This window comes from Penicillium cataractarum (genome assembly GCF_028827025.1).
Source record: "Penicillium cataractarum strain IBT 29864 chromosome Unknown utg000002l, whole genome shotgun sequence".
Taxonomy (NCBI): Eukaryota; Fungi; Ascomycota; class Eurotiomycetes; order Eurotiales; family Aspergillaceae; genus Penicillium; species Penicillium cataractarum.
In genome coordinates, this window is record NW_026622738.1 from 3,977,411 (window position 1) to 3,997,257 (window position 19,847).

The 19,847-nt window shown below is 52.8% G+C and overlaps 6 protein-coding genes across 6 annotated transcripts; 2 read left to right on the forward strand and 4 right to left on the reverse strand.

Moving 5' to 3' along the window:
* Window positions 1-321: 321 nt before the first annotated feature.
* On the reverse strand, window positions 322-1,788 carry N7496_003466 (integrase zinc binding domain-containing protein; the record flags this gene model as incomplete). Its single annotated transcript, XM_056696397.1, has 5 exons — window positions 322-748; window positions 821-960; window positions 1,014-1,068; window positions 1,118-1,240; window positions 1,316-1,788. The coding sequence occupies 5 exons, from the start codon at window positions 1,786-1,788 to the stop codon at window positions 322-324; spliced, it is 1,218 nt and encodes a 405-aa protein (XP_056558609.1).
* A 2,337-nt stretch (window positions 1,789-4,125) lies between these two features.
* N7496_003467 (putative cytokinesis regulator (Byr4)) lies at window positions 4,126-7,157 on the reverse strand (the record flags this gene model as incomplete). The annotated part of the gene is made up of 3 exons (XM_056696398.1): window positions 4,126-4,697; window positions 4,756-6,414; window positions 6,473-7,157. 3 exons carry the CDS (start codon window positions 7,155-7,157, stop codon window positions 4,126-4,128), a joined length of 2,916 nt encoding a protein of 971 aa, XP_056558610.1.
* Window positions 7,158-8,500: 1,343 nt separating this feature from the next.
* On the forward strand, window positions 8,501-9,832 carry N7496_003468 (uncharacterized protein; the record flags this gene model as incomplete). The annotated part of the gene is made up of 4 exons (XM_056696399.1): window positions 8,501-8,642; window positions 8,702-8,916; window positions 8,996-9,302; window positions 9,372-9,832. 4 exons carry the CDS (start codon window positions 8,501-8,503, stop codon window positions 9,830-9,832), a joined length of 1,125 nt encoding a protein of 374 aa, XP_056558611.1.
* A 498-nt stretch (window positions 9,833-10,330) lies between these two features.
* Window positions 10,331-13,096, reverse strand: N7496_003469 (putative NADH-ubiquinone oxidoreductase, subunit G; the record flags this gene model as incomplete). The annotated part of the gene is made up of 8 exons (XM_056696400.1): window positions 10,331-10,433; window positions 10,498-12,379; window positions 12,452-12,474; window positions 12,541-12,555; window positions 12,617-12,668; window positions 12,721-12,744; window positions 12,806-12,991; window positions 13,072-13,096. The coding sequence occupies 8 exons, from the start codon at window positions 13,094-13,096 to the stop codon at window positions 10,331-10,333; spliced, it is 2,310 nt and encodes a 769-aa protein (XP_056558612.1).
* Window positions 13,097-13,748: 652 nt separating this feature from the next.
* Window positions 13,749-15,533, reverse strand: N7496_003470 (putative ER to Golgi transport protein (Sly41); the record flags this gene model as incomplete). The annotated part of the gene is made up of 2 exons (XM_056696401.1): window positions 13,749-15,017; window positions 15,129-15,533. 2 exons carry the CDS (start codon window positions 15,531-15,533, stop codon window positions 13,749-13,751), a joined length of 1,674 nt encoding a protein of 557 aa, XP_056558613.1.
* An 892-nt stretch (window positions 15,534-16,425) lies between these two features.
* N7496_003471 (alpha/beta hydrolase family protein) lies at window positions 16,426-19,470 on the forward strand (the record flags this gene model as incomplete). Its single annotated transcript, XM_056696402.1, has 6 exons — window positions 16,426-16,633; window positions 16,700-17,367; window positions 17,408-17,834; window positions 17,900-18,025; window positions 18,081-18,164; window positions 18,221-19,470. 6 exons carry the CDS (start codon window positions 16,426-16,428, stop codon window positions 19,468-19,470), a joined length of 2,763 nt encoding a protein of 920 aa, XP_056558614.1.
* Window positions 19,471-19,847: the final 377 nt, after the last annotated feature.

The following is a 19,847-nucleotide window of genomic DNA, read 5'->3' on the forward strand; positions in this document are numbered from 1 at the left end:
GTTAAGTTTCATTGATTGTAAAGTTTTGAATTATCTCCGTACTATACTATAATAACCATGTCTACTGCTTCATATCAGCTTTTGTCATAATCCCCTCTCTCCATCGACTTCTTGTCACCTATTTTTTTGGACCGAGCAGTATGAGTTTTTTTTGAGGGGCTGGTATTCACTCCTCAGGACATTGTAGAATAAACATATCGCTTTTGCAAGACCAGGCCGGCAAGTTTAGAACCAAGATGAACAAGATCAAAACACGGAACCAGAGCGTTTTATACTCGATCCTGGTAACCCTGTGAGTTACCATGGCTCCTGGGGTGATGATCAAAAGCCCCGTTGACTTGGGGTCCCGTGGGACGGGACATATTCCGTCGTATAACTCAGTTGAGATGGTGGCACCGACATATCAGCTGAAAATGGATCCATACCCCCGGATATTGAGTGGGAGAGGCCGTTCATCGGCCCAGGGAAGGATCGAACTCCGGAGTTCAAGGAAGAACGGCCCTGGAGACTCTGAGGGCTGTCTATCCACCCGTTGTGACCGTGGAACTGGTTAATGTATTCTGGCTGCGCCCCATATGATGATTCCCGTTTGACGATCGGAGGTGATGGGAGCTTAGGAGATCGGGGCACCATCTCAAGTCGGGGTGAGCCTCGACGGGAATTTGGCGGCGTCAGACGAGACCCCCCACGTCGGACCTGGCAAGTCGGACATATCTTGACGAATCGAGAGATCAATTCTTTGGGAACCCTGACAGAAAGGTTAGAATGTTCAGCCGCCATGCTTTAAAATGGTCATATGATGCTAGTGAGAGGCACTCACCATGAGTATATCCGTCGGACTTGTGCAGAAGTCTTGTCACGACCACCATGCTGGCATTGTTGATGCGCCTTGGTGAGAATCTTGAACAATTTCTCCCGAATTGCCACAGGCTTTCCTTCATGACAAATCATTTTTCGGCACTAGGATGTCTCGTTAGAGCTGTATTGGCAACCGGACTGGGGGGAAACCTTACATCTGCCGTTCCAATGCCGACTGCTTGAAGCTTGAACATTTTCTTGACCCAAAACCTGAATTCAATTAGTACTACTGATTGCACGTTCAAGAAGAAAAACCAACCGAAATTGAGCAGACTCGACTGCAGTATCCTTGGGATCAATCAACACAGTTTGAATGTTTCGCGCTCTTTTGGCGTGAATCAATGCCTTGTCCTGCTTCTTCACGGAGAGGTCGTCCACATAGCTGGCAAGGAATCAAATATTAGCACCATTGAAATAAAAAAAAAGCCCCGTGGGTGTAAATGTGGAATCCACAAACCTCTGCATGAGCTGATCGAATTCTTTCACATCTGGGAATCCATCGAGGGCAGGCACCACGGGCTCTGAGAGCATTGTGCCCTCGTTTCGGGACTCTTGGCTCTCGATATCCGTCTCACCAAGAGCGTCACGCGGCGGCAGGTATCTTGGAGATTGTAGATAGCGGGGCTGAGTAATGTACTGCGGGGGAGGATGGTGAAGTCTCATATCCTCCGTGGTAGACATCGAGGGGATAGTGTGCTCCGATGCATACTGTAGATGCTGCATTCCTGGGGAGAGATTCGACTGCTGCCCATACGGAGGGCTGAATTGATTTCCGTATGGATTGAAGGAATGCTGGGGAAAGTGATATGTGCCAGATCCTCCTCCACCATACTCATGGCTATCTGGGTGACTGTAAGTGCCGGGAACTGCCATTGATGGGTTCATGAGATAGTTGTCGTTTCCCTCGCTGCGCCTAGAGAAACCGCTCATGGTGTGTTATGCTCGATCTAGTTAAGCTACTCGCTTCTCACGTCCAGGTAGAAGCCAGGCCAGGATCTCCAAGAAGGATACAATTTAAAGGAATGGTGACCGCGACAAAGATGAGAGCAGAAGCAAAAAGGGCGTGCCTTCGGTCTCGACAGCGCAACTGCAGTAAGGGAAAGCCAATCGAGAGAGTTGAAAGACACGTCTTAGAAGAGGCCGAAAAGAATTCACAAAGCCATGGACGACATCAAAGGGCGCGACATTTGTATTATAAAGAATCCACCAAACCCCAGACGAAGCTTGCAGGACATGACAGATGCCCAAGGAAGCGCACGAGACCATGTCGAAGCAGAGTGGCTAGAAGCAACAGAGGTAATCCCTGGAAGACCAACAGCCAATATTCCACAAAAAAAAGGAAACAAAGGAGCCAGACAAGTCGAGCAGAGCTCTGTAAGGTACAGGCAGTAGGGTATGACCCAAGCTTGCAGGGAAGAGAGGTGGCATGGGTCCAAATTCCCACCCAAAATAAAGCGAGAGCCAAAAAAAAGAAAGGAAAGGCTAAAGCAAAGCAAAGCAAAACGACTAGGGTTCGTGGTCGAATTCTTTCCGACCCGCCGAGGCAATTGAAGGCCTACGACAGCACATACACAAGCAATGGTGATACGGATTCCTGCCTCGATGCCCGGCGCCACCATTTTTGCCTCATGGAGGAGCCACGTTGGGCTATTCGAGGCCACCTATAGGGAGGGGAGGTTGAGGATCGGCCTCTATGTCACCGACAAACACCGGGGGGACAATTGGGACCTCCCCGACTTGCGACCTCCGACTCGCGACTCGGAACTTGCGACTTGCGGCGGAACAACTCGATCCCGGGGGGCGTTTTGGAGAGGCGAGTTAGAGGACAATCTGTTTTTTTTTGGTCTTTCTCTTTTCGTGCAGGGCTTTGTTTCTGCAGGTTTGCTCTCCGTCAAACAAAGTCGGGCTGGAGATTGCTCCGGCAAAAGTCCAAACATGCACGTAACCGTTGCCGTAAGGAACATGGATTGGGGATTTGAGAAGTTTCCAGCGTCTTGGGGGCCCATTTCGCGACCTTGAGGAGCCTAGCGCGGGTGAAAGATGGGCATGAATGGGCTGAAGCAGAGACGAGCAGGGGGGCGTGGAATCGCGCGCGGGAGGGGGTTGCCAGTAAGCGCATTATCCTGGTCAGTACTGCTGTCCCACACGCCTCCTCTTCGCCTTTCCAGATCGTGAGCTGTCAGGGAGATCCGTGGCAGTTAGGCGTGACCTTGACGTGGCGTCGATGTCAGGGCCAAAGTGGATTGGACGTCGTTGGCGGGCAATCAATGCAGCATGCGGGATGGCAGGATTGCCTGCGTTTGGCTAGTCCGCGACAGGTGAGACACCGTGTTCGAAGGACTTGGCACCGGACCCTCGCAGCAATGACAGTGTCTGGCCCAGTCGTGAACCGGAAAGGGGGATGCTCGAAGCCTTTGCGCGTTAGACAATCTATCACCCGGTGTCACTCTGCTGCTTCCCGATCATGATCGCGAGCCGTGCATGTTTCCGAAGGGAAAGAAAGGGCGAACACCTTGCTCTAGAAAGAGAGGGGAAGCGCCCGAGTCCGAGGTGTTTTAGAACTGCCTAGGATGAGCTTGCTTGAAGAGAGGCGAAGTGATGACCGAAGAGGAAAGAAGAAAGGGAAAGACCAGAGGGACGGGGGGTTGAAACGAAAGTGTTTACCCCGAGAGGACTAGGAACCGACATGGATGTTCCCTGTTGATCGGATGCAAAAAGAAGCTGGCCATATGGAGGATTGGCCCAGTGAGAAATCAAAGAGGTGAGGCTAGAATGAGAGGAGATTAGAGGGGAGGAAGGGCGTAGAGACGGTACGACGGGCCATGGGAGGAGAGAGGAAAAGATCAAAAGAACGAAATGCGCTCATCATCATTAGGTGCAACTGCAGGTGGTATGTATAAAGTATGTACACTCGGAGATAAAATCCAGGAATGCGAGTGCGAGTAGCAGTAGAAATAGTAGTATAGTTACAGGATTTCACACAATGTCAAACACGTCAACGACAACACTTTTGTCCCTAAAAACAAAAGACATAGGGACAACTAAACCCGCCACCGCCACTGCCGTAAAAAGTCGTTTGGCCAATTTCATCACGGCCAATGAAGACAAGAATATTGCCTTCGCGTCATAAGTTCATGTGTATCCATGCCCAACCCCAAGAGAGTGCGCCTTGCCCTCGTTCATAAGAGGACAATGAATACTTTCAATGATGGTACATCGAGATCTCTTGGGCACATTAGATCGGGCCACTTTCTCTCCTCTTCCTCCCTATCCGAAAACATGGCCGGTATCTTCGGCCACCAGATCGCGAATGGCCCATCGCCAGTGATGCTCTCGATCACCGCGAGCAGGACCAACCCATTTAGCCACCTTGCGTCTCCACTTCTCCTCTTCGGCTCTCTGTCGTCGAATAAACTCTGGACCAACGTCAAACTCCTCCGTAATAGGGCAGTCGTCGGAAGACTCTCCCGCGCTGGCATCTTCCCCACCAGGGGCATGGGAAGACAAGTCATCCACAGGGCCCGAGTTTCGCCGCGTAGGCCCAGCAGTCTTATCGTCATCCAGGTCATCCAATCCAGCAAAGACATCCTCCTCATCCTCGGGTACCGCACCGCCGTGGACTCCAGACTCAAGGGCGGAGGCCTTGAGCCAACACATGCGCTGTGGATCAAAGACCATACCCCCAACGGCCTGGACATTGTGCAAAGGACCCACATTAGTGATTAGAGCTGGTGCAGGCTTCGGTGATTTGGGAGCAGTTGCAACATCGAAATCCTGGACTAAGTTTTCGTTTCCTTCCCATCGGAAAGTCGATGGGTTGTACCGCATACCTCGCACGGCTAGACAACAACGTTAGTTTACAATCTCGATTCTCAAGGGAGGATCTCGGGCTCTTACATTTGGCATCTTGCACACCGGACCCTAGAGGTTTGATCAGGTGGGGTTTGGATGAGGACTTGGTCACGGGTTTGGTCTTGCGGCTTCGTACAGGCGCCGCGCTGGGTGAGATGCGAGAAACAACCGGGTGGGGTTTCCAATTCGAGTTCACAGAGAGAGGGGGCGTGTCTCGGGTTCGAGAGTTCATGGACGCAATTCGCTGCTCTCGAGCATTGCGGGATGCATTAGTATCGCGAGCGAATCTCGGAGTAGGGTTCAACGGCTTGGAGACCGAGGGGGGCGTGGATTGAGTAGGTGAGTCAATAGGGGGAGTGATACGGCTCTGGCTGAGCCGAGAGCGTATAGATCGCGGGGCTCCTCGCCCGGCTGGGTTTTTCGTGAATTTACTCTCGGTCGACGCGGAGGTAGGTAGGTCGTCAAATGATTCTAGCTCGGTGCCATCCCCAAAATTACGTCGCTTGGTCGGTTTGGTCAGAGTCCGCTTGGTTGTCGACCCGGTGGTCTCGGTACCAGAGTCACCCAGACTCAATCGGAGACTCTCTGGGCGAGAGGGACGCGATAGCCGGGAAAATGTGCTCTGTGGACTCAAGAGATCACTAGAGCTGTCCGAATTGGTGCGTCGAGAGGACCGATACGTTTTCACCCCGGCATTTTGGGGCTTCCTTTCTGATGCACCGGAAAGGAATGGTGCCTGGGCTCTGCGAACCGAGGCTCGTCCGTCGAGTGCGGCCGTCCGTTCAACGGGCGTTTTAGGTCTATTGAGGGGGCCACGAATAGAGCCATCCGGATGGGTTGGTGTCCGTTGCGCAGCCAGCGTAGAAGTAGCCGAAGTCCCTCGGATGGATGGTAATGACCGTTTCGTTCGAAGTTGTCTGGAAGGGCCCTTACTCTCCGCGACACTGGAGCTTTCCTTAGTGGTTCGGGAACCTAGCATCCGCCGGGACGAAGTACTTGGGGTTGGCGATGGTGATTTGGTGCTGGTGGCGGGTAAACTTGAAACGGACGATTGCGATGAATGTCCAAGTCGGGACTGCGATCTTCGAAACTTGGAAAGCGGTGCGCCGCTTTCCGAGACGGTTTCCAGATGAGTTGAATGGGTTCGTTCATGGCCAGACAGACGAGGAATGCGAGTACGAGGGGAGCCTCCGGTTGCATTGGTGAATGTAAGTGTGGTAGCCGGTCGACGAGTTGGGCTTGTTGGCCATTCTGTCTTGCACTTGACGTTGGGATTAAGTGCCATTTTCCCGGAGACAAAGGCTCTACCTTGGTCAACCTCGAGACCCGAGAAAAAGTCATCAGCATCCGGTGACGCTGGTGCCTTTTGGATACCCTCATTCCTGATGGGGCTTTCTATCGCCTGGGCCTCTTGTCTCCGCTTGAGAGATGCCGTAAAATCCAAAGGACCCTCGGGAAACAAGACACCGTCCAAACCATCTTCCTCACTTTCTACGGTGAGACAACTTGACACACTCGGACTTGCGATTGATATAGAGGAGCTTGGAATTGATCGACCGTCTCGCGCCGTCCCACCAACTCGGACCCCAATGCTGCCTTCGGACCACTCGAGATCAAAGTCATCCATGATGGGACTAGAGACCTCGGCACGATCCTTTCGATGACTTAACTGGAGTGGTTGGTGGTCGGGAGGTAATTCGAGGTCTTCGTCAAAATCATCCATCTCCCGATTCTCTGCATGGCTGAATCCAGCCAAACCCACGGGGCTCTCTTTTGGGAGAACGGGGTGCAGGGGCTTTAATCGTAGGAACATCGTGGTTCATCGGGTAGTTGTTCTCATCCTGAAAGCGCTCTAGAGGCGAGAACGCTGCTTGAAGACGAGTCGAGATGTCGTCATTCCAGGAAGGGGAGGCGGTCGATTTCACGGGGCTTGTGGCTGCGGAACTAATTTGTCGTAATGTATCTGGGAACGCGTTGTCCTGTGGAGTCTTTAGCTCCAGGACCGCGCCGGGTCCAGGAAGCTCAACATCGTCTGACCAATCGTCCACAAACGTTCGCTTTGATTTCCGAGCAGAGAGGCGTTTAATGGCACCCCCAATGAGGGCCGAGCTGGGTATATCCGAGGGAATAGGGATGCCGGCATGTTTGGCGGAGGCAAGTGCCTCTTCCTTGGAGAATTCATCGTTGTCGTGTAAAAGGACTTGCCAGTCTTCATCGCCGGCATTTGAATCGAGGTCGGAGCGAGCGGATCGGCGAGAGGAAATAGAGTCGCGATGGCCAGAGGGACGGAATGAGGAATTGGCCACAGAGCCCGTGCTGGATGCGGCACGGAATTGGAGACCATCATTGAATTGTAGGTCATCGTCGTCATCCCAGCATTCAATTATTTCCTCCGTCCCATGCGGTCGTCCTTGAGCAGTCGGGAACTCCATGACAGAGCTGCGCATACAAAAAATCTTTGACAAAATGCGATAATAACTCCTACACGTCGTAGCAAGTACAGCAATGTCGGTGGATCAGGAAGTGAGACGCCGAGCTTCACGACACTGACATTGACACTTGGTGAGGACTAGGAACCATGGACATCATTCCGTGACGGGCCAAGATGTCCAGGTGACCGAAAAATTTAGTGGTTGCCTGTGTCGGAAGTATGGTGTAGTGTGAAACAAGGCTGGTGGGTAGTCGTAGGCTTGCGAGGGTTCGTCGCGTGCGAGGGGGTTAGGGGGGGCCGGGCCGGGCTGAGCGGTGCGGACACGAGAACAATATAGAGCGACGACGAGCGGGAAACAATATGGGAAGGATGTCGGAGAGGTTCGTGGAGATGCTGAAGGTGAGAGCAAAGCGAGGTATGTGAGGGTAGTCGTGGTAAAGGTGGTAGTGATGGTGATGGTGGAGGCTGGAATTTGAGGGGAGGGTTGGGGAGATTCCTCGTGGAGGAAGGGAACGTGCCGGGGGGCTGCCTGAGTGGCCTGAATTTCCTCAGACCTAGGCTAGGGCCAACTCAATAATTGTTCGAAATTATCTAACTAGCGGAAAAAATGGAGTCCTCGTTAAGTAATTTATGACTCTCTCTCTCTCTCTTAGTCTCTTACTCCTCATGGCTATTCTCACGACGAGAGGACTGCCTGACTATTGAAGGAACTAGAGCCACGGGAGCCACCCTATAGCCACACGACATCCACAATTCTCGGTCAGGGGGGTCGTGCGTTTAGTTTAGCCTGGAATACTCCATAGTCGTTTGTCCGCTCGCCGTTTGATGAGAGATAGATAGTACAGTGGTGTTGGGAATTTTCAGTAGTATATTTTGGAGCACGGAATAGTCTATATACCAAGGAGTAGGTATGTACTTTGGAGAGTATTTATGGTAGAGGTCTATCAAAGTATACTACTCTATATATACTCCACGGTCAGGTATTGAGGATCACTAGCAGCCCTACACATCTCTCAACGGTCAGGATGATGATCACTAGAACTAATTAGCTGGCTGTGGTAAAATATTGAATAATGGACCAACTACGGAGCACTATGGTCGGCTAGTAACTAGGAGTTAGTACTACTGGAGACAAGTTAGGACTTTACAGTTGCTCGGCGACGTATAGTAGTGTGTACCTTGGGTGGATCTCCGCCACGCCCTGCTGCCTTGGTGCAACGCGGCTCTTCGGGAACATTCACCATCAGCTATGAAACTACTTCCACAATATTAACGCCCTTGAGATTTCAGCACATCCTCGTTGAACTAAATCCATCTGAGACAATTTCAAGGACGATTCCTCCTCGTGTAATCCCTAACATGTCCGCCCCCCAGGTTCTCCGAATTCCTCGGTCGGACGAGCCGCATTCTTACGTACTGGTCCACGTCTCCCAGACTGGCCAGGCTCCTCTGGATCTATCGCTCACCGCAACGGAGGGCGAGAACCCTTATGCCACGTCTAGTACAGTCTTATATTACCCTCTTTGGACGATGAATGAAGAGCTAACGCCCTGGAAACAGTCCAACAATCTCGTCTCCAGGCCCTACGCGGCAAAAACTACCAAGGGTCCGATGACGAATGGGCCTACATCATTGCTCACGTCCTGAGGCAGCCAGTCTCTGCCGAGAACTCGTCCTGGTCTACCGGGATCGAAGCTTCCGCTAATATCTCAGGCGCGGGGGGCGATGATCAACAAATAGTCATCACCATTCGGAAAAGAGTCCAAGATATCACAGTACGAAACCACTCCCCCTCCCCTAACTGCCCCCGAGGGCCTTGAGCCGTCTATCTCTCATTATCTGATACCGTTACAGCAAAGGCTTGGGTCTCTAGTCCTAAAACATGATGAAGACCAAGAGATTGCACTCTTCGAGTGGACTAGTATCGCAACTGCCAGAGCCGATACTTTGCACAGCCAAGTGACGAGCCTCACGGACCGCTACCGAGAGGCCGAAGACACCATCACCAAACTGACGCAACAACTAGCAGACCTCATGCAGGCCAAGACCCAGCACGAGAACCAACTGGTGACCAACTTTGCACAGCTTCTGAATGAGAAGAAGCTTAAGATCCGGAATCAGCAGCGATTGCTAGCATCAGCAACCGCTGACCCCGCGAAAGGTAAACCCAATCACTACATACCCCCCAAAAAACGAAATGAGTGTTAACATTTTGTCCCAAACGACTCAGTCGCCGAGATCCAAGCAGCCAGCGGGAGACCCGGTGAAGCACCGGGAACTCATCCATCTGCAAAACGCCGTGCAGCAGAGACAGCGGATGACGAGGACGAATCAGACGATGGTTTCGAGCAGATGGACGTTGATCGTAAAGAAGCCGACGTTAAAGCACGATATGATCAAGAAACAGAAGACGAAGAAAGGGCCACACCGCAACCACTCGAGGATGAAGAGGGTAATACCACAACCGACGACGAGGATGAAGCCCCAGCTACTTCACAACGATCTGTACCACAGCGAGCTACCGTAAAGCCTTCGGAACGAGAGGCACTGCCGAAGGAGGCAGCACCTCCGCGTCGAGAGTTACCATTTACCCGACGAGGACCCTCGGCACAGGCGAAACCGGAGCCTCAGCCAGAGCTCAGTGCGGCGGGAGAAGAGACGGCGGGTGAAACGGACGATGATGAACTTTGAGCATCTGCTACTGTACTCTTTTGATGGACTGGGACGATTAAGCAAGCACTAGCAGATATCAATTATGCCGTCTCCCTAGTTGAATATATCCTCGCAAAAACCTACTCCAGAAGCACGCTTCTCCCAACAGGGTGGTGCACTTCCTCTTGTATATATCTGAAAATCCCTCTACAAACACGCTAGCTACAACTTAATATCATCATCTCCGTGAGGGGACTGAAATTTTGTAAGGGTCTCAAGCTTTTTATGTACAAGTCAACCCCAACCGATTTAATCCCAGGTTATGCCGGAGAGTGGCCGAGAAGACGTCAACCACGGAACCCGGACGAAGCGGCGTTCAAGATGATAGAGAAAACAGAAGGTGGAAAGGAAACGGTACATCAAAGGGAAGTTTAATGTGATACAAAATGACAACGCCTGCAACCATTAGAGAAAACACAAGAATTTCGATCGGCGGCTCATGGGGTTAAGTCAGAGGCAACGAGGTCCTGGCTACGTTTAGCCGTACAGGGCCTGGGGAGACATCTCTCCGGCGGCCATGAAGTTGGTCTCGGGGTTGCCGGTAGCCTTGGCGGCCGAGCAGCGGGCCATGGTAGGGGAGCTAGATAAATGTTAGTGGAATATGTACATAGACAACAAAGAGCAAAGCGATGAAAGAAACATACCTTCTGGAGATAGAGTCGGTGAAGTAGAAGTCCTCAATGACCTTCTGGAAAGGAGCTCCAGTGGCCGAGGAGCCCTTGTTCTGATCAGCCAGCTGGACCTTGCTCAAGGAGCTGACAGATGTGGGCTCAACGACGTCGTAGCGGCGCATCACAGGGCTGATCTCCTCCATGCGGTCACGGAGGGCCTCAATGTCGTCGTAGGGAAGGGGAACGCCAAGGAACTCGCTGGTAGCACGGATGATCTTCCAGTCGTCACGGGCAGCGCCGGGCAGGGACGTGGCGGCCCGAGTGACCTGCACGCGTCCCTCGGTGTTGATGTAAGTGGCGGACTTCTCGGTGTAAGCAGCACCGGGGAGAACGACATCGGCGAGCTGGGCACCGCGGTCACCGTGGTGGCCCTGGTAGACGACGAAGGCATCCTTAGGGATCTCGCTCTGCGCAACCTCATCGGCGCCGAGGAGCCAGACCATCTTGGGGGTGGTCTGCGCAACCTCGGGAGAGGGGGCAGTGAAGCCGACCTCGTAAGCACCGGCGCGAGAAGCAGCACGCTGCAGAACGTTGTAACCTTGCCACTCGGGGGTGTTGAAGTTGCTGGAGTGCTTCTCGACGAAGCCACCAACGGTCTCGAAGATGGCCTTCGCATCAGCGTGCTCAGCCGCGGCACTACCGACAATAATCATGGGGCGGCTAGCGCCAGCCAGCTTCTTGCCGAACTCGCCGGACAGGGCAGTCTTCAGGGCAGAAACATCGACACCCAGGTTCTGGTACTCAAAGGTGCTCTCGAACTCCTCGCCGACGAGACCGATCTCCAGGTCGGAGCGCAGGTACTGCTTGCGAATGCGGGCGTTGAGAACGGAAGCCTCGTGGCGGGGGTTGGTAGCAACCAGAAGAATGGCGTCGGCCTCCTCAATACCGTAAATCTTGGAGTTGAACAGGTAGTTGGAGCGAACATCGATACCGTGGGCGATAGGAGCGCTGCCGCCGGGCTGATCCAGGGCGAGGTTGTCGGAACCCAGCTTGTTAGCCATGTCCTTCATGGCAACGAGAGATTCGGTGTCAACCAGGTGACCGGCGACGGCCTTGAACTCATTGGGCTGGAGCTGCAGCTTCTGCTGGGCCTCGGCGATCTCTGCCAGAGCCTGCTCCCAGGTGGAGGGAACGAACTTGCCATCGCGACGGATCAAAGGGGTGGTGAGTCGCTGAGTCTTCAATCCATCACAGGCGAAGCGCGACTTGTCGTTGAGCCATTCCTCGTTGATGTCGTCGTTGAGTCGGGGGGTAACGCGCATCACTTCCAGACCACGGCTATCAATTCGGATGTTGGAGCCGAGGGCGTCAAGGACGTCGATGGATTCGGTGTGCTTGAGCTCCCAGGGACGGGCACGGAAAGCATAGGGCTTGGAGGTCAGGGCACCGACGGGGCAAAGGTCGATAACGTTTCCAGACAATTCCGAGTTGAGGTTCTGCTCCAGGTAGGTTCCGATCTGCATGTCGTTACCACGGCCAGAAGTTCCCAATTCGGGAGCGCCAGCCACATCGTTCATGAACCGCACGCAGCGAGTGCAGTGAATGCAACGGTTCATCGAGGTCTTAACCAGGGGGCCGATGTTCTTGTCCTCCACCGCACGCTTACCGCTGACCTCGTGGAACCGACCACGGTCAGCACCGTAACGCATTGACTGGTCCTGGAGATCACACTCTCCTCCCTGGTCACAGACAGGGCAGTCGAGGGGGTGGTTGGCCAAAAGGAACTCCATCACACCCTCTCTCGCTTTGTGGACCAGAGGCGAATTCGTCTTGACCACCATGCCGGGCTGAACGGGCCAGGCGCAAGAGGCAACGGGCTTGGGGGCGCGCTCAACTTCGACGAGACACATACGGCCTAGATAGATTCACTCCAATTAGCATGACTGATCAAGCTGGTCCGTAGTTGAATCAGACTGTGAACACGTACAGTTTCCTGCAATCAATAGTTTCCTTCACGTCTAATGTTAGCATTAACCGTAACCGGAGGATTCGGGCCGTAGGGAATTGGACACGTACTCGTGATAGCAGTATCTAGAAAAAATGTCAGTCACGATCACTAGCCAGCTTTGTCGGTGGATGGGAGCATTCGTACCTGGGGATAGTGGCACCTGCTTTCTCGCAAGCCTGGATGAGAGCCGAGCCGGCTTCGGAGGATGTGAGTAGCTGTCCAATGGATGGAAATTGAGCGGAGATTACCTTCAACAGACACCTTCTTGCCATCTACACGGTCTGGTCAGTATACAGCATCATCAATGCGTGATTGGAGGGATCTCGGACGTACCAATGGTCAATTCCACCTCGGCCGCGCGAGGGGCTGTCGTCGCGAAGGCACGGGCCCTGGGCACCCGGAGAGACCGGGCGGCCGCACGAAACAGCTGCGGCCGCATGATTGTGAGAGAGACGATGAAGGAGAGAGGGGAGGGAGGGGGAATTGCGATGGGGGTGGACGAGGGGGTTGAGGAAGGAGCTTGACGTTCAGAGTTCGGAATCTGCTGGGTTACATAATGCTGCTGACCATCCGGGAGCTGACTAAGATGTTGGCCTCACAAATCCCAAATGCGCCGGTAGCCATTGGCTCGGTTACGCGGATAAACCTCGTCTCCGGAATTTTCCCCTTAAAAAGCCGTCGACCGCGCCCCGACCTTACCGGAAATCATCTCATTCTGGGCATGATTTATTGTAGGAGTCCGGGCGCTCAGTCCCAGTTTCCTCTGCAACATAGTCCTATAGCAGACTTGCACCGAACTGGAGCAGTCAAGGGTTCTTCCCTATTATGACATGTTCTTTACCGACGGTAGCTACATACCGACCGACATGAATACGACGCGACACTGACGGTGGACCTTGGATAATTGAATACGATGCAAACGCAGATGCCGTGTTAGAAATTGGCTCGATTCTTTCATAATCACTAGTTTCATAGGTAGATTGAAATCATATACAACCTACATCACTCGGTTATCCTTCCTTCATTCCCTTCGCCCCGTCTATGTTGGCACCCAAACAGGAGATAAGATTCACTACACAAGTCGGCAGGGAATTCCAGCCAACCAGTGATCTATCTTCCCAGAGAGGGTAAAGCAAGAATCCACCTGAAACGCCTTGATATAATACACCAGTGTTGCCCAAAGCCCCCGTAAGGGGAAAAATACAAACATGGAAGCCAGAGGGGAAGAAAGAGAAAAACGAGAAATGAGATAAAAGAGACAGGTGCAGATGGCTATCTATGCGGCAGCGGTAGAATCGGCGGGCTGCCATGTTGACTCCTGCTTCGTCCCGGGTAGCCAGGTGCGATTCACGCTTGCTCCTCGAGGTCGAACGCGCCCAGGGCCATCATCCTGTTTCTTAGAGGAGTTGGTCGCATGGGAGGTGTTCCCGGTTGATGTCTCAAACGACCTCGCACCGGGGAATGCATAGCCATTCGAGTCCCACGGCTTGCTCGAGTGTCGGACATTCATGGGTAGAATGGCCTCGCGCGCACGGAAGTGATCCGCATTTGCGCGCTGGTCAGCCACGTCGTCGTGACTGTTGCGATCGTAGAGATAGAGACCGACAAAGGTGAGGCCAATTCCAACAGCTTGGATGGGTGTAGTTGAGCTGCCGAACCACACAATCGCAGCGACAATCACAAACACACGCTTCACCAAGGAGGCGACCGAGTACGAGACGGGTGACACCATGGAGAGAAGCACAAATGCCAGAATGTTCTGTGCAAAGTGCGAGACGCCGTTGAAGACGAACTCAATCACGAGGGCACCGTGGTCCAGCGACCCTTGTTTTTCAGACAGTGAAATAGAACCGTCATGGATGAAGTCGGAGATGAGAGGGTATCCTTCACTCACAAACCAGATGGGCAATGTGAGGAAAAAGGCCAGCCCGGAGCAATAGCAGAGCAGGTTAAGCTTGTCCAGCTTACGCCGGGCTGGATTGGCAGCCTCGGCCTCAACACGCTCGGCCTCGTTGAAGAGCTTCTTGGAGAAGATGTTCTGGGAGACAAACACCAGAGCAGCCAGAAGAGCACAGAGGATTCCGAAAAAGTTCGTAGAGATCCCAGTGGAGCATGCAAGCATGACACCAACGGTGAGAGGGACTAGTGAGAGGTAGGTTGCCCGGGCGTACCGAATGCGGAACAAGACTCGGTAAGCCAGAACCGTAAATAAGGGCGATAGGCCCTTAATTGTATGGACCAAGGAAACGGGGATCTGAGAGGTAGCCATGGAGCTCAGAATATGGCCAGCCAGTTGGAAGACAGCCAGAGGCAACGCGGTGGAAATCACGTCCCGAGAAGGATACCGAATGCCATGTTTGAGAACCGGCACACTTTGACGTAGCCACGGAATCACTGTCGAAAGATACACGAGCAATAGACACCAAAACGAAACGAACGCGAATTGAATGATCGTCAACGTGATGGGCATTGGCAGGGCATTCAGGATAGATTTTGAGGACGTATTCGTGAGCGCAGAGGTCAGGTACCAAATCAGACAGAGACCCTGAATTGGTTACCGAACATTAGCCAGAAAGTCTTTGGAGCGGGGGGTGGGACATGGCAGAACAGTCTGAGGAAACACCTATCCTGCTATTCTCCCTCCTGGTCAACGTACAATCAATCGATATGACACCGGAGCTTTGAGGGCTTCCGCGAGTTCCTGCGCATTCGCGCTCATACTGCCGTTGCGGTTACGAATGGTGGTAATGGCCTCGCTGATGCTCTTTCGGGGTCGGTGTTTGGGATTCCTCAAAGCTCCATTGGGGTGATCTCGCGAGTAAAATGCAGTTTTTCGTGGCTCCCAGTGTTCGTTTGGGGCATATTTCACGGAGGGGCTTCGATGCGGACGGGTTGCGGGTGCCGCTGACCCCACGGCGGCGTCCAAGGAATCTTCGTAGGGAGGGAACTTGTCGATGGGGCTACTCGTGTGTTGAGAGGACGAGGGTTTGTTCGGTACTTGCAATTCGGGTTGTCGCATAGAAGCCCGCCGCCCATGACCGGTGACTGTCGTTGTAGCCATTGTCGTCGCGGACTCGTCTAGGCTTTCGCTTGGGGGAGGCGTTAACTCCTTCACTTCCCCTCGGTTCTCTAGCATGGGGCTCTTTCGCGCGTCGGGGGCAACCATTGGACTTACCAAAGTATAGAGCAGACTACAAAGTCAAGTAGTCGAGTCGGACGGGGGGTTGGTTTCACCTACAGAGGGCGTCTGGCCAGAATGCAGGGAAGACGGTTTGGCGATGACGAATCTCTTCGGACGAATGAGCGTTGAGAACGGAGGACACACGCTGCCGGAAGCGAAACGGGGCCAAGCCTTGTAACGGCGTATAACAAGCACGGATAATTGCCCAGATGCCGAAGGCAATAATCCAGAAAAAGGGGCGGCCAGGTACGAACTGGGCAGATTGAAGGTTAGGGTAACTAAACTGGCCCCATCGGGAGAGTCCATGGAATCGAGGCCGACAGCGTGCGACCGCCACCGGCTGTGACCATACGCCGTATCCGTGTGATACTGTACCCTCGGAGTCCTCCGTTGTGCTTGTAGAACGGTAGCTAAAGGAAATAGAAAGCCGACTCCACACAGGAAATTGCATGTACAGAATGGCTATATCTGTACCTTCAACTCTGATCTTGTGAGATCTCTCTTGTTTGATCCTTCGAGATGTACGATTAAGACATTGAACACCAAATCACGTGACTCTTATACAATATGAATACTGTAACACTGACTGTACGGTACCATACCGCACTGACCACCGCCGGGTCTTTTCTCCACTGGCATCCCGCAATTCAGCAACGGAGGGACGGGCCGATAGTCCTCCGGACTACTCAGGGTCCAATGTTACAGTATCTGAAGATCTAACAATTTCTCATACTTCGATCTGGTCGGAGAGATTGGCGTATATGCGTCTAACATGCTTCCCAATTTCCTGCCAGTTGCCCTGGGACTGATCCTACTATCGCCCACGTTAGTTCCAGCATCTTGCGCCCAGCAAGCGGGGACTAGCTGGAAGCTTGTCTCAGACGGTGCTGTTAGCCAGAGTCCACTCAGACCCGCGCTGCCAGAGGTGGTGATATCGGAGACATGGGACATTCTAGGGCCATTTAGGCTCGGTACAAGAGGTCAGTAGGTCGCGACCAAAGAAATAGAGTAGGCGGATAGAGAAATAACAACCCTCCCTCGCGCAGAGGCCATCTGGGGAGCAGATCCCTTGGAGTATGACGGTGGATTCCACAATTTACCATATGACCCCAATTCCACCTTCAACAGTGCCCTTGGGACGAATGGTTCTGTTCAATGGAGCACCACGCATGCAAATATATCAAGATCCTCTGGCGGTCAAGTCCAGGCGGCGCTAAACGTGAGCTTTCCAGCCGTGAATTGGGCATTCATGCAATCGGTCTATGGCTGGTCAGCATTACAGTATCAAGCATGGGCTCGTGGGGTACTGGAGATCAAGGGATCTCAACCACAGACTATTGCCCTTTTCGGGGATGGTCTGTTGGAATTCTTGGTGGACGGCGAGTCGTATTTCGGTGGGGATATGTTTCGGTACCACCGGGCTCCCAGCTTGATCAAACTAACACCAGGCCATCATACATTGGAGTTGCGGCTGACACGCGATGTACGGGCCCTCGGGGGACTTAGAAATGCCGTCGAAGTCATTTTCCATGCCGAGCTGAGAGGCCAAGAGCCCATCACGTTGGACCAAGACAGCCTGCTGGTTTCCGAATTGGTTAACGGAAGAATTGGGAGCCCATGGGCTTCGATCAATGTACAGAACAACGAAGAGCAGTTGGTGGAAATCAAGTCCATCTGCGCATTGAAGGTTGGACTCTTCCATCATCTTACCATAGTATGCCTCGTAAGTCTGCTGACGCCACTCTTCGATCTAGACGGCACATCGTGTCTCTATGCAAGGCCCACTGCGGATTGCTGGGCACCAATCTCGGCCTCTGATTTTTACTGTCTTGGTCGAGGCAGGCCGTGAACCTCAATTCTCTGTAGAGGTAACATATCAGACCGCAGGCAAGAGTTCGCGTGTTATATGTTTCAACATTAATCTTGAACAACGACCGTTGTCAGACCCACTTCGTATGACTTACCTACACCCGGCAGGGATAGTTTCTTATGCTATTCTGCGAGCTCCACCTACAAAGTCTTGTAATATCTCGCTACCCGCTCCGGTGATTCTGGTTCTCCATGGGGCTGGACTTGAAGCAGATTCACCCCAAGCGCGAGGTATGCTAGATGCAACGTACGGGACCTGTGCTTGGATTCTGATCCCAAGCGGTGTCACTCCGTGGAGTGGAGATGACTGGCGTGAGTCTTTGCCTTGTCTGTGTTTCGAACTTAGTACCGGTGACTAAACCGATGGTTGGATTTAGACTATTGGGGTGCCGCTGACATCCAGGCTGCGATGTCCGCCATTGCGAACTGGGTGAAACGAACTGCTTGGGATGGCCCCCCTGCTGCTTTGGATAAACTGATTGTGGCCGGTCACTCCAACGGAGGTAGATCTACGTCTCATACGCTGAAAGATTGCCGTCGATTGCTGATGTTGAATAGGTCAGGGTGCATGGTACTTTTCCACCCATTTCCCAGACAACGTCTCTGCTGTAGCGCCTGTCTCCGGATATACATCGATCGAAAGTATGACTGGCAGTGACTCTCTTCCATGTTGTAAAGACCGAAACTAAGCTGTTCAGATTATGTTCCATATACGATGTGGCATGACTCAGAGCCCTCGCTTTCGTCGGTTCTCTCCAGATCGCGGTCAACCTATAAACATGAGTTGTTAGTGGGTAATCTGGCTGGTATTCCCGTCGCACAACAACACGGAGGAGACGACGATAATGTACCTGCATATCATGGACGCCTGATGCACGAGCTCTTAGGTCACACTCAGTGGCCCTCTGAGTACCAAGAGCTGCCGGGCAAGGGACACTGGTACGACGGCGTGATGACGACCGAGTACCTGAAAGATTTCTATCGAACTATGGTCAATCAGTCTAGCCTGGCGAGGGCATTGCCACAAACCTTCACCATTACGGTTCCAGCGTCCGGGGTATTGGGATCTAAAGCTGGGATCCAGGTCGACCAGCTCTACACACCGGACGTGAACGGTAAGTTTCGAGTCGCTCGCTCTCTAGACAGGAAGACATGGCACATTACCACTCGCAACATTCGTCGATTTCACTTGTTAGCGATTTATTCTCAGGCCGAGCTGCCTGAAGCAATCGTGCTTGACAAAATGAACGGGACCTTCCAGGTAGATCCCACTCAAAGTACGGAAAGCTGGTTCGTAAGAGATGCCGAAGGGCAGTGGAGTATCTCCCATGACTCAATTTGGAAGGCAGAATATCAAAGATATGGCCGCCAGCTTGGTGCACTCGATGGCATTGTCCGCACTCAAGGAAAGCTCGCCATTCGGAGATGTTCTCCTGGAGTGGAGCAAGTCGCTTTGCAAATCAGTCGCAATTTCTTCCAGTACTTTGCAGCAGATTCCGAGATTCTTGAGGATTGCTCAGGCACCAGTGCAGAGCATCAACCTGGCAATGTAATTACGCTTGCTATTGGCCAAGATTTGCCATCAACCGCGATGGAATCATACCCGATTCGCATTCACCAAGGTCGTCTTGTCATATCAACGAGCCGTTCTTCATCGGCGCTTCCTGGGTTTAAACAAGAATACTTCTATGGAGAGCCAGGCACAGGAGCGGTCTTCCTTCGACCCTTCCCGGAAGAACGACTGGAGCTGGTTGTTTGGGGCACTGACTTGGATGGATTGCGGCAAGCGGCTCGTTTGGTTCCAACCATCACCGGGTCAGGGCAGCCGGAGTATGTGGTTCTAGGAAATCGCTCTCGTTGGGAAAGCGTGGCTGGAGTCTACGCTGCCGGTCACTTTGACTGGTCTTGGCGGATATCGCCTGGCTCATACCAAGTTGATCCCATGTAGAGGTCTTGCCCTATGTTCAGAGCGGGCCATGGAAATATAGGCAAGCATGGATGGAACGATACAAGGGGCAAGGAGAGAGAGAGCAAAAACCAGGAAGGAGAAGAAAACCAAATTCCCTTTTGATTTCCCTTTTTGATCTGGAGCTATCACTATCGCATCCATTTTAGGCCAGGCCTTGTCGGAGGGTGTCGTAATCCGACGTGATCACGACGTACCTTCCTGTTCGGGAAATCTCCTTCCCTTTCTCTCTTCCTTGACAACCCTCCTCCCCACCTTTCTCTTCCCTCATCATTCCCTCCTCTTTCCCATCTCTTCATCTATCCTATGTTTCCTATCATCTGGTGAATATTCGTGCTATCCCATTTCATTTTACGCTC